Source organism: Rhinatrema bivittatum, chromosome 7 (genome assembly GCF_901001135.1).
Source record: "Rhinatrema bivittatum chromosome 7, aRhiBiv1.1, whole genome shotgun sequence".
Classification (NCBI taxonomy): Eukaryota; Metazoa; Chordata; class Amphibia; order Gymnophiona; family Rhinatrematidae; genus Rhinatrema; species Rhinatrema bivittatum.
The window spans coordinates 165,686,487-165,699,842 of NC_042621.1; the positions used below are offsets into that span (position 1 = coordinate 165,686,487).

Genomic DNA, 13,356 nt, shown 5'->3' on the forward strand with positions numbered 1-13,356 from the left:
TAGGATTTTTTTGACATTTTTTTCCCAAGGTCAAAAATTCAGAAGGCTCATTTAAAGCATCTAGCTGAAATACCAACTCAGGAAGCCTGATAAAAACCACAGGGTACTTAGTGCTGGACCCTCCCATACACCCAAAGCAGTACTTTGTAATATATGTCTGCCTTGTGTATACAGTGTCTTCAATTGGGCTGAAAATTGGCTAATAAATCTGTAATGAAAGCAGACTAATCCAGCAGTGAAGATAATTTACTGCACTAACAATCATGGCATGCAGAAAAAGAACCCAACGCAGAAAAAATAACAGGACTACTGAAATGCATGCTTCATTTCGATATAACTGTGAGTGGATCAGACTCCCATGAATCACTGGTTGGGATCACACAACCAAACTGGGCCATGGATCACTGGTTGGGAACATTGCATGTCACATCCCCCAGATTACAGATTTCACTCCACATTTCAATTCGGGTTAAAATACAGTCAGAATGAAAGTTATTCTGACCCACCCTCTAGCACTACAGTACTCAGGGCCATTGCAAGGGGTGGGCAAACAGGGTGACCACCCTGGACAGCAAAGTATGGGGGGAGGGGGAGAGGGGAGGTAGCATTCTTTGTGCACACAAAACTGGCCTGACAGCATCACCACATGCGCTCCACATATCATTTCTAAAACAACTGCTGTTCAGTAAAGCAGTCATAGAACAAATTTTAAAATTGATTTACAAATAACAAGTTGAGGCCCAAGAATCACAATTACCATTTGGCAATCATAGGGTAGAGTTGAAATGAGGTGAAATGAACATCCTTATCTGAGAGGCTTCACCCTTTAATCTGGACCACTGTTGAAAAAGAAATTAGGTTGAGGATTCATGCATTTTCTTTAAAAGCATTATGTTCATTATACTCAAGTTCAATTAGCATTTACGTCACAAGGTAGTAATTAGGAAGTCAAAACAGTAATTATGCAATATTATCTAGCCTTCATTTATTATTCATACATTACAAATTATTCCGTAGGTGTTGCAAATCATTTTTTTTAAATTCGAAGCAATCCATTGAAAAAGGAGAACTGGCATGATTAACTGTGCACCAATACAGGACTCAGATCGTGAAGGCTAAGGTGAACAATGTCTCGTAGCCCAATTAACTGCCGATTTCAGAAAAGCAAGAAAATTCAATCCAAATAAGAAATATAATATCACAATGTATTTTCTTCTTGGGTGATTATATTGTGATATTATATTTTGATTGAATAAAGAAGAAAAAAACCCAGCAGAAAATGTCCCAGAGCCCTTTCATGTAAGATAGGATACCACAAACTGAGATATATCAAGAAGTGGTAGCAGAAAAAGGACACTATCATACTTTTTCTTGTAGAAATATTTTTAAATGATCTTAAAAAGAACTGCACCCCAGCTGCCATTGCTGCTGGGCATTGCAGAAATTGTTTTTGCTTATATGTATGGCCCTAACAACATTAAAGAAGAACCTTAAAACAAAGAACACAAGAGAGAAAACGAGTAGCAGGGACTACCTATCCCTCTAAAGATGTTTGCTGACTGTCCAGCGATAGCTGCCCAGCCTGAGACATGCCATCTTTTGGGGATATTTTACATTTTCTTCTGAGGGAGATAGGAGATTTTAGCCACAGGAGGAAAAGCTTCTGGAGGAAGTTCCTAAATATCTGTGAAATATTTGTTAAAAAAAAGTTTGCTTTTAAAGAAATCACCTTTGATTTTGGAAAATCCTAAAGTCAGTCCCCTCTGGTCATTCTTGAGATGTTCATGTTTAGTTTTTGGAACTAAATTGGAAGTCCACAGCTTCCAGCTTAGATAAATGGTCCACAAGTGTTGTGTCATAAATCCTACATTTCCTTTGGAACTCCTGACCAATCACTTTTGTAAAGGACACACTGCTTTAAATTAATGGACCTCTTCTGAAATACCCTACAGCCCATCAGCAAGTTAACCGCCCTTAGGAAACACAACCCCTTTTATTCTTCTCTTAAAGTGGTGAAATAAAGGGGGCTCTACCACTTCCAGGCAGGAACCTGCTCCAGCCTCACAGGTTTACTGCAGTGCTGTTCTCGCAGGGAGAAATTAAAGATGTGAGATTCCAATCTTTGTCACATTCCATTCATGCTCAAGACAAATAAATAGTGGAGGAAAAGGTTTGAGAGATTGGACCCCTGCCAGCTCCTTGGTAACTGGAACCTTTGTTGGTGTTTGAAGATTTTAGTGAACAGTTTAAGAGTTTTTTTGGCTGAGTTCTGGACTGTTTCCTCCCAGCCCTCAGTCTCTCTCGCTCTCTCTCTCTCTCCTGCTGGATCGGAAAGCCAGTTCTCAGCACAGAACTGCCTGGGCTCCCACCCTGAAGAGTGAAGCTTGCTTCTCACCTCTTGTCTCCTGGCAGAAAAGATAGGGATCACTTTCATTCCAGATCATGCGTTTTCTCTTTGCAGTGACTTTTCTTCTGATGATGATGATGATAGACCACAGGTTTTCTGGTAAGTAATCCATCTCACTACAGTGATTTTAGCATGTTAGCATTGGAAAACAGAACATGCTTTGGTTTTTTTGGGTTTTTTTTTTGTTTTTTTACTGTAAAAATATGACAGAAATAGAGAAGCTTTTGTATCAAATGATAAAGAAAACCCCACATAAGCATCACATGTTGTTTAGAAATACTATGTGTTTGATTATGATTGTTTCCTGAGAAATAATTTAAAAACATAAGGAAACAAAAGGCAAATGTGCTACTTTCTATCACTGCATGTTCCACTGTAATTCAGAAGGACAGAGCCAGCGTTATGGGTTTATTTCTGGATATGTACTCTGGCTGTTTATAATTATGCGTTTGGTTAATTTCAGAGAGCATGTTAACGAAACAGCACAATTAGGAGTCATCTGATGGAACACTGACTGAAAACAAATTTTCCACTAAATGTACAGCTGTGGGCACTGAACTGCCTTTTCATTTCAAGTGGTGTACAAAACAAGCTCCTACAACTTAGAAGCTTGCATTCTTGTCCTCTTTTCCTTAGCCAAACTACTTTATAAACATGGGGTTTAATAACTGCAGGGCAGAGCTAAAAATCTCCTGAAGCAGCCTGAATATCACTTTTTTAAAACCATGAGAAGTATTAGTGCAGGATAATTAATATCTCGATAGCTAGAAGCGAGGCTGAAGAGGCTCAGTGGCTCTGTAGATATAGAAAACTTTACATTAGATTCAATAAAACCAGCCATATAACTTCTTGACATCAAACACCACATAGTCTGCACCAGAAGCAAACAATTTGCCTAAAATTAAGTATATGTTTAATATTTTAAAAAGAAAAAAAAAAGACACCATTGGACTTTCGTTCACCTTAGCTGGTCACATATGTCACTGTTGCAGTAGAGCACTTTGTATGCAGATTGGTTGGGACTAGGCTTTTTCCGAATGATAGTTTTCTTATAAAATCATTTTGGATAATGGGAGTTTTCTGGACAGCAGAACAATTGACGCCAACCAGTTTATGGATAATAGGTTTTTCCAGCTATTGTAACAGAACACAGCCAAGAGCCCATGATGTTTTTCGGATAATGGGAGTTTTCGGATAAAGGATCTTCAAATATAAGGTGCTGTACTGCATTTGTTTTTAAGAAGATTTAATAAAACTATACACCAGTTTGTTCCCAAGAGGAGCATCTGTTTTGGGATCTGGTGGAAGTTATTCAGAGTGTCAGGTTATAGCTGAATAGTTGTAACCACAAACATGAGCTGGCAGGCTGTGTTATGTACCAGACAGAATTTGAATGATGTATTTTAATCCCATTTTATGAGAGATCTCCGGGCAGTGCACTGATTGTACAGAACTGTACATACTGCAGGTCGTGCTTCCAATTATATGGACTTAAAGGGCAAAGAATTTGGCCAAAGGCGAAAACAAAAATGGAAAAGACTTCTGAATAAGGATGGATATTAGGAAAAGAATGAAATATAAATCAGAGGATATCATAATGTCTCTGTATTCCTCCATGGTGCGATTACACCTTGAATACTGGGTGCAGTTCAGATTGTTCCATCTAAAAAATGATGTAGTAGAACTAGAAATTGTACAGAGAAGACAACCAAAATGATAAAGGAGATGAAATGGCTCTCCTATGAGTATAGGCTAATCAGGTTAGGATACCAGCCTAGAGAAGAGATGGCTGAGAGGAGATATGATAGAGGTGTATAAAATCTTGACTGTGGTGGAATGGGTAAATAGGGAATGGCCATTTATACTTTCTATAATACTAGGCTGAAAGGACACTCCATGAATCTAATATGTAGCACATTCAAAACAAATTGGCTAAAGTATTTATTCACTCAGCTAAATCAAACTGTGGGATTTGTTGCCAGAGGAAGTGGTGAAAGCAGTTATAGCTGAGTTTAAAAAGGATTTAGATAAGTTCCTGGAGGAAAAGCTATAAATCATTGTTAGCCATGTTGACTTGAGAAAGCCACTGCTTATCTATGGTTATGAGCAAGAAGTGTGTATCTAGTCTTTGGGATGTTGCCAGATACTTATGTCCTGGATTAGCTATCTTTGATCTGACCTACTGTAGCATTTCCTGTTCTTATGTAGCTCCAGCCCCCAACCATGACAGGGGCATAGGGGCTCACTGGGCAACTCATGGACCAGAGTAGGCCCCCATGACCTCCCTTTTTCAAGGTCCTAGGGCTTCTTCTTCTCCATTCATCAATCAAGTCACCACTAAAATGCCAGAATGACTTCAACGTTTGGAGTTCAGAAATAAGCTATTTTATTGACTCTGAAGATGGGCAACATAAAATGCTGGTATACTGGTGAATAATGCACCACACATTGTCCCTAATGTATAGAAACAAACTCAGTCTCTTTCAGTTCTGCTTCCCGGGGCAAGGACCCTTCCTCCTTTGGGTTTTCCCCAGTACTTGTTCCATAGGATAGGTATCCTCTTCTCTCATCAAAATCCTGCAGTTGAATGAACTTCTGACTGAACTCCTATGTTAGATGAGAACGTCACAGGATCTCTCCTTTGATGGATAGCTTTCTTTGTCCAAGAGCTCCTGCTGAAGTTCAATCCTCTGTGTAATCCCTTCTCCAAACAAGTTTTTCAGGGTTGAGTGAGGTTTCCTTGCTCCTCTCGCCTCCCAAGACATTTTTGAGTTTGCACAGACTAGAATCCCAGGCTTTCATTTCTCTTTTTCTCCCTCTGAAGCCTGGCTGACCTTGTCCCTGGGCTCCAGCCATCTTCCCTGGGCAGGAACAGCTTCACTCTTCCCCTCCTAGATCCTCCTCTGTGGAGGGATCGGGCCCACTGCCCTACTCTATTGAGAGACTGGTACTACGGACCCCAGCTCCTGGAATCCTAATGCATGAATCACACATTCAGACTCAAAACCCCTCCCATTGGGGAGTGGCACATCTCCTTAACTCACCTACTTACTCTGACCTCACAACAAGGGCGGGGTCCATTGAGACCAATCATAAACTTATTGGCACACCAGGTCTGTGGAGACTACTGTGGCCATTAAAGTTAAGAGCAACATCTGCTAGTAAGGGGCAGAACTGGGGTCTGCATTAACCTGTTCAGGTTGACCTAGATGAGGTAGAAACCCTGAGTAGCAGGAAAAATCAGTGATAGTGGTACATGAGAATGTCAGTAAGAAGAGGCAGTGGTAGCAGTAGGAGAGCGGGCCAGAGGGAGACCTTGGCCTCAGTAGCAGTAGTCTCCACTTCAGTGCCTAGTTGAACTGCAGGGGTTTGACACCTCAGGAGCAATGTTTTTATATTCATTTATAAACACAGCTTCTTTTACCAAGTTCTTACTAGACCCCTACACAGAAATTACACAGTAACACAATACCTCATCTCAGTCACACAGAACCTCACCAAATATAGAATAAAGAGACCACAAAGTACAAATAGAATGCAGACAAAAACTGTACTGGGAACCACAAGAAGCCAGCTCTCTATACAGCGCAACAGTGGGAAAACGGAAACAGTACCATTCCTCATAAAATAAAGAATACAATCAAGAAATATAAAATCTCAATCATAATAGTAAAAACATGCTAAAAATGTATTTCAAAACAGCTGACTCACCCCCGTCCTTCTCACTTAACCCTTTCCTGTCCTTCCCTCCCCTCACACCTCCTTCTCCTTTCTCCCCACACTTCCTCCCTTTCCCTCCCCTCCCTCATACCTCCTCCCTTCCCCTACTCCTCCTCCCTTTTTCCTCCCTTTCCCTTTCCCTCTCCACACTTCCTCCCTTCTCCCCTCCCCTCCATACCCCCACACCTTCATCCTTCCTCTTCTCTCTCCTCACTCACACCTCCTCCCTTCCCCTCCCCTTTCCATCTCTCTCCCAGCCCACTCCCTTCTCCTCCTGTTCACTCATTCACGCCCTTCTTTCTTATTGAGAAGAGAAGGGGAAGAGGAGCAGAGCTATGTGAAGGGGAGTGAAGAGGAGGCTTTCCCTTCATTTAGCTCAGCCACCCCTAGGGGATGGGTTCAGTTCTCACTCACTCACTCTCCTCTTCCCTTCTCAATAAAAAGGGAAAGAAGAGGGTTGAGCTGATGGAAGAGGAAAACATTATCTCTTACCTTCCTCTTTTAATACCTGGCCTCACGACCTCTTCCTGCCCGCTGGGGGGGGGGGGGGGGGAATACCCCGCGGGCAGGCCATAAACACCACCGCCTTCTTTCTTCTTTTCTGCCTGTGGGCAGTGATATTTTCTCAGTGTGCAGTGACATTCATAGCAGGGGATTCAGTATCGCTCCCTCAGTCCCCTCTCCCCCTCCCTCATGTGCTAGCCGCCCGCCCTCCCCGGTCTACAGCAGTCTCGCTCTCCTCTAGAGGTAAAAGACACATGGGACCCATAATGTAATTAGGCCTGTTGTAACATGTAATGGGAGTGGACGTGGCCCTCAGAAGGCCATGAATAAACCATTACAATATAGTGAACTTCCCATCCAAAAACAGCACTAACTGCCAGCACTCAAACTACAACTCTACCTACAAAAAGGCAACACTGCAAATATTACATCACGCTTTAAAACACCAACATACCTCCTATTTAGATAACAGAACAAGCCGAGCTGCCTAAAATACCTGTAAAATAAAAAAATACATGTACCTAAAAATATTGTACAAAATCTACATAAAACTACGTAAGTCTTTCTTCAGATGTCAGATCAGACATTCACAACTAAAGATGGATCCTATACTGTCTCAATAACTCATATACAGTAGTTTTCGATAATACTTACATAACCAATAAAAGCTATCACAGCCTCTCAAGCATACAGTTTACCCCAAAAGATAAATCTGCCATATCAAAACAATACTAACTCCCAGAACTCAAACAGCAACAACTCTACTCAGGAAAGAGCAGCACTGTAAATATTACATCAGGCCTTAGAAGACCAATACACCTCCTATTGAAAACAGAACAAGACTGAATGCTATAGACCTACACAAACTATACACAGCAAAATCCCTCACCTTGGTCACACATATAGAACACAGGCCCTTATCAAAGGCAAAATAAGAGACCAACAAACACCAAAAAAAGAAATATAATAAATCAATCATAAAAGTAAAACCATACTAATAAAAAGAATAAATATTTAAAAACTGAATAGAAAACCAAATAATTAAAACATCAAAAAATGTTTAAACATTTCCCAAAATATATTTCAATACAGTAGACATATCCAATAATTACGCTAATAAGGGTTTTAAAATCTCCTGCTCGTCATACCTGGGATGTTTCGATTTCCAGCTGCTCGGAGATTATTGTTGATTGGGGTATGGGGGAAGCTGTAAAAACTTTATCCTCTCTCTTACATACACAAATACACACACACACGCACACAGGCTCTCACTCCCTCACACACATATGCACCCAGTACACAGGCTCTCCTTCACACCACCCACTGGCTCTTAACCACCCATCCACTGTGGCTCTCACACACAAATCCACACATACACAAACATTCTCACACACAGGCTTTTATCCACCCACCAGAAGACTCTTAACCCCTTCCTATCATGCAAACAGCCTCTTTTTCCCCACCCCTACTCACAGCATCTCTCACCCACCCACCTACAAAGTCATACACACACACACACACACACACACACACAGATCCTCCCCACCACACACACACACAGTCACACATACACACACACACACCAACACTCAGGCTTTGATCCAGCCACCCACCCATATACACACACTGGCTCCTACCCACCCACCCCCATACATAGAGCTTCTCAAACCCACCCCCAAAGCATCTTTCATCCACACATACACAGGATGTCACCCACCCAATCCAGGTAGTCATCCACACAGAGATAATCACCCACCCACACCCAAGCACATCCACACACAGGCTGTCACCCCCCCCCCCCCCCACTGACACACACACAGTTTCTCACCCTCCCACCGACACATACACACACACACACACAATGTCTCCCACACCACAGCCTCTCACCTACACATACAGGCTCTCACCCCCCTCTAACACACACTCAAGCAGTCACCCATCTACCCAGGCAGGCAGTCACCCACCTGCACACACACACACACAGGCAGTCACCCACTCACACACCTATAGGGCCTAGGCCTGATTTTCAGCCACCAGTAGGATGGGGTCTGCTGTCAGTCACCATGTCCTCCTCCTCTCTTAAGTCGCCAGTTGTGGGTGGGCAGCGATAGGAGTCATTTTTATCCCGACATCATCTGCTGCCACGGGGCCAGTCTCGCCGTAAAAGCTGCCAGACTGGCCCCGGCAGCAGGAGATGACATTGGGATAAACACAACTCCTATTGCCCAGGGTTAGGGATGTGTGTTGCCACTGAGTGGATCGGGCAGGGGTTTGGTTTATCCCTGCCCGATCCAATATTTGGCTTTGGAGGCAGAGTGAGGCAGCGGCTGTGGTAGAGGTGTTTTGGAGGGTCACTTTTTGCCGCTTCATAATTCTGCTGCCTGAGGCTGTTGCTTCACCCTGCCTCATGATAGAACCGCCCCTGCTTACGGAGAGTTAATTTAGGCACCCTCTATTTTATACGGCTAAATTTGTGTGCATAGCAATTTTGTGTAGGCATATCTTAGCCAAACAGAGACAGTTAGGGGCTTCAGATTTTTAACTGATTAGATTTATGCAATTAAAAGCCAATTTTATCTGCAGAAATCTTTTGAATGTTGATGCCATAGCACATTGGGACAACAGATACTTATTGAGATTAGGGCGATGCTACCTATAACAGAAATTACATGTTAAGAAGAAAACAGAAAGATTTTGAAAGGCTTCCCTCACTTCAGATCACCTCTTCTCCACAGCACAGCTGGAAGCTTTGCCAATTTGACCTGGAGATTCTTGGTTCAGAAAACATGTTGTGGGTTTCTAAGAAAGTTTCTAGCTTCTTTGGATCCCCAGTCCTCGTCCAACACTATAAACGGTACCAGTGCAACACAAGGAGCCACAGAGGCAAGGAGAACTTCCTTCCCCAGAACTGTTGCTTCTGCCTCCTACTGTAGCCTATTGGTTCTCAGTGCAACGGCTTATAATCAATAGGCCATGGGCACAATAGCAGCTGCCTCTGCTTTGTGTACAGAGACTGTAGAGAGAGAAAAAGAGAGAGGGAGGGGAGAGCGAGAACAAGAAGAGAGGGATCGTCAATCACCAATGCATTCTGTACCTCTAAACCAGGATTTTCCAACCCTTTCCTAGAGGCTCATCTAACCAGTTGGGTTTTCAGGATTGCCACAACGAATATGCATGAGATAGATTTGCATACCCTAGGTCTCTAATGCTTGCAAATCTATCTCATGCATATTCATTATGGATATCCTAAAACCTTGACTAGGTATGCCTTCAGGAGAGGGTTGGGAAACACTGCTCTAAACCTACAGGTCCCCATTCCTCCACTTTGCACTCCTAGGCCACCCTTTTTACCTCCTCATTGTCTACTGGTTTATTAATCATTCCATATCTCCTTCACATCCCCTTCACTACAAGCCATCCCCTAACTCACACCCCACCCCTTTTCCAGATTGCCAGTCTTCCACCTATTGCTGGGTTTGATAGAACAGTGATCTATCAAACCCAGCAACCTGCCTCCATCAGTGGCAGTACCTGGCAGATTCAAATAAGAGAGTCTTTTCCATATTGCTCACTCCCAGCAGTGGAGACACCCAAGTGCAATACAAGGAGCCTCGGAGGCAAGAAGAACTTCCTTCCCCAGAACTGTTGCTTCTGCCTCCTACTGTAGCCTATTGGTTCTCAGTGCAATGGCTTAGAATCAATAGGCCATGGGCACAATAGCAGCTGCCTCTGCTTTTTGTAGAGAGAGAAAAAGAGAGAGGAAGGGGAGAGCAAGAACAAGAAGAGAGGGATCTTCAATCACCAATGCATTCTGTTCCTCTAATCCAGAATTTTCCAACCCTTTCCTAGAGGCTCATCTAACCAGTTGGGTTTTCAGGATTGCCACAATGAATATGCTTGAGATAGATTTGCATACCCTCAGGGTATTAATGGACCTGTCTACCAGAAACTTATCCGAACCATTTTTAAACTCAGCTATATTATTAGCCTTGAGCACATTCTCTAGCATCAAATTCCATAACCTACTTGTGTGCTGACTGTAAAAACATGTTCTTCAATTTGTTTTAAATCTGAGACCAATTAGTTTCATGTAATGTTCCCTAGTCCTTGTACAGGCTCGTCCATATCCATGTTTATTTACACCTTCAAGGACTTCTAATAGGCATGACTTCCCTTTACTAAAACCATATTGGTTCTTTCCCATAAACCATGTTAATCTATTTGCCCAGTAATACTGTCCTTAAATATAGCGTCTACCATTTTACCCAGCACCAATGTTGGGTTCACTGGTCTGTAGTTTCTTGGATCACCTCCTGGAGTTTTTTATTTTTAATTTGTGTACATTGGCTACCCTCCTCGGGTACAGTGACAGATTTTAATGGTATCAGATTACCAGTAGCAAGTCTGCAATTTCATATTTGACTTCTTTCAAGACTCTGGCATGAATCACTTCAGATCCTGGTGATTTGCTGTGATTTAGACTGTCAATTTGCTCTAATACAGCCTCCAGTTTAACAGTAGTTTGTTTCAGTTCCTCTATCTTATCGCCTTGAATGAATGGTTCTGGTATGGGTATCTCCTCAACATACTCTTTAATATAAACCCCTTGTCTTCCCTGAGCATCACTTTTACACCCAATCCCTCACAGGCTTCTTGAGTTTGACATTTTTGAAAAAGTTATTAGTTTTTGCCTCTTTGGTAAGCTTCGTCTCAAATTCTTTCTTGGCCTTATCAATGTTTTACATCTAGCTTGACAGTGTTTTGCTGATTCCTATTTTCTGCTTTTCAATTTGCTTTCCATTTTTTAAAAGATGCCTTTTTTTGGATTTAATAGCCTCTTTTATCTTACCATTTAACCATGCTGGCAGTCATTTGGTCTTTCTTCAACTTTTTTTAATGTGTGGAATACATTTTATCTGGGTTTTCAAGATGGTATTTTTAAACAATCTCCATGCATAATGCAAACTTTTAACCCTCCTTCTGTAAGTCACCACTCTTCCAACCATGCTGCCCCTGCCCAGGCAACCATCATATAGAAATTTTTGTCTTCTAAAGTCTAAAATGGACGCACCATTAAAAAAACCCCCACCAACTTTCTACTCTTAGAGTATGAAACTCATGAGTATGAAAGTGCACTGCATGTTAGAATGTAGATCAGTGATGTTAGCTTCACTGTAATTGATGAATAAAGTAATATCTTGAACGGGAGATTTTTTGCTCAACTGAAAATGCTGGGATAGTTTTACAGAGAAATCTGAAGCATCTTTTCCACTTGAATAAAACTGGAGCAAAGTTTGATTACACCCTCCTTAAATAGTGGCAGAAACATGTGGAAGGCGGGAAGGGGAAACTTATGAAAGTTTTGATCCACGACAGATTTATCAGTGAAAAGATCTCAGCATTTCTAGTGGTAAAAGTGCAGGTGCAGTGTTATATCTAAGCAAAATTTGAATACTTTTCCTCCCCTGACTTTCCCTGCATGTTTCATGAAGTTTAATAGGCAGAGAGCTGTAGAAGTGGACATAAATGCATCGTGTGGCATAAAACTCTTCTGCTCATTTTTGAGCAGCTGTAAAGTTATAAGTCACAGTTAAGTAAATGTGACAAGTTTTCACTCCATGAGGGAATAGCACATACATGGCGGTCACACTCGTCAATAAATCTTGGTTGCAGAGCTGAAATCTTTCCTCCTAAAGAAATTCCTGTACAGTACTTGGCATGATAAGGTCTGTTATGCTATTACTAAAGCCTTTTCTTGGAAAGAGAAATCAATCACTGGCTATAGAATACTGTATCCAAGTCCTTTGTCTGGGTGGTCTGCTTCCTTTCCTTCCTTATTATCCCAGGGTTGGTCTGTGGCATTAAGTTTCCAACCTCTCTTATCAGTCCTTCTGGCACTCTTCTTGCTATCTCTAGCTTAATAATGGTAGAAAATTAAAAAGAAATTAGAAGCAAGGCAAGAAAAGCAGGTGATTCTATCTGCTGAAACATGGCTGGAAAAAAATTCAAATGCATCGTGCATGAATATGCGTGCATGCGCACACACATCCACTGTAGAGGCAACTATGAAATTTAAATGATGTTTACCGTGTAAAACAATCTGTCTGAATAAAATAGCCATGAAAAACAGTCGAGATATATTGCCCATGGAGGCTGTTATTCCCTTCCTTGAGGGCCAATATATTTCCAGAATAGAATAAGATATTAGCCTACAAAAATGCAAAGACAGTTTGGATAATATCCAAGGTCATCTTCTCGAAGTTTATTACTGCTTATTACATAAACCACTGCATAGTGCATATATATATCTGTCTATATCTGTATCTGTATTTATCTATGCATATATAGATATATATTAATAAGAGTGAAAAGTCCATGCTTATATAATGGCCTCCCACCCAGGCTCATTACCAGCATGGCCCTGTGTAACTCCTTCTTTCAGCCAATGCAGTGTAGGATAGAAAAATGGGGCGGCACCATTCATATGTAGCCCCTCCCTTTCAGGGTATTGGCCATCCTCCTTTTTAGGATTTAAAAGCAGCTCTCTCCTGAGATCTCTGGGTGCAGTATTGTTGAGTTCTGAGGTTTGGAGACAGTCTGGAGGTCTTTCTCCCCTTGTTTGGATTTTTGGCTTACCTGAGGACTTTGGTTCTGGCTTGCCTGTGCTCCTTGGGCCAGGTCAGGGACTCCACTTCTGCATCCCACTCCTTAGGTGTAGGGTGGTT

The 13,356-nt window shown here is 41.9% G+C and overlaps 1 protein-coding gene across 1 annotated transcript in view; it reads left to right on the forward strand.

The window, feature by feature from the left end:
* The first annotated feature begins 2,025 nt into the window (after positions 1-2,025).
* The window catches only part of LOC115095575 (placenta-specific protein 9-like), a 53,144-nt gene continuing 41,813 nt past the window's right edge, over positions 2,026-13,356 (forward strand). Inside the window, exon 1 of the mRNA XM_029609488.1 lies at positions 2,026-2,506. Within this exon, the coding sequence (XP_029465348.1) occupies positions 2,443-2,506 (64 nt within the window). The 5' untranslated portion in view covers positions 2,026-2,442. The remainder of the gene's footprint in view (positions 2,507-13,356) is intronic.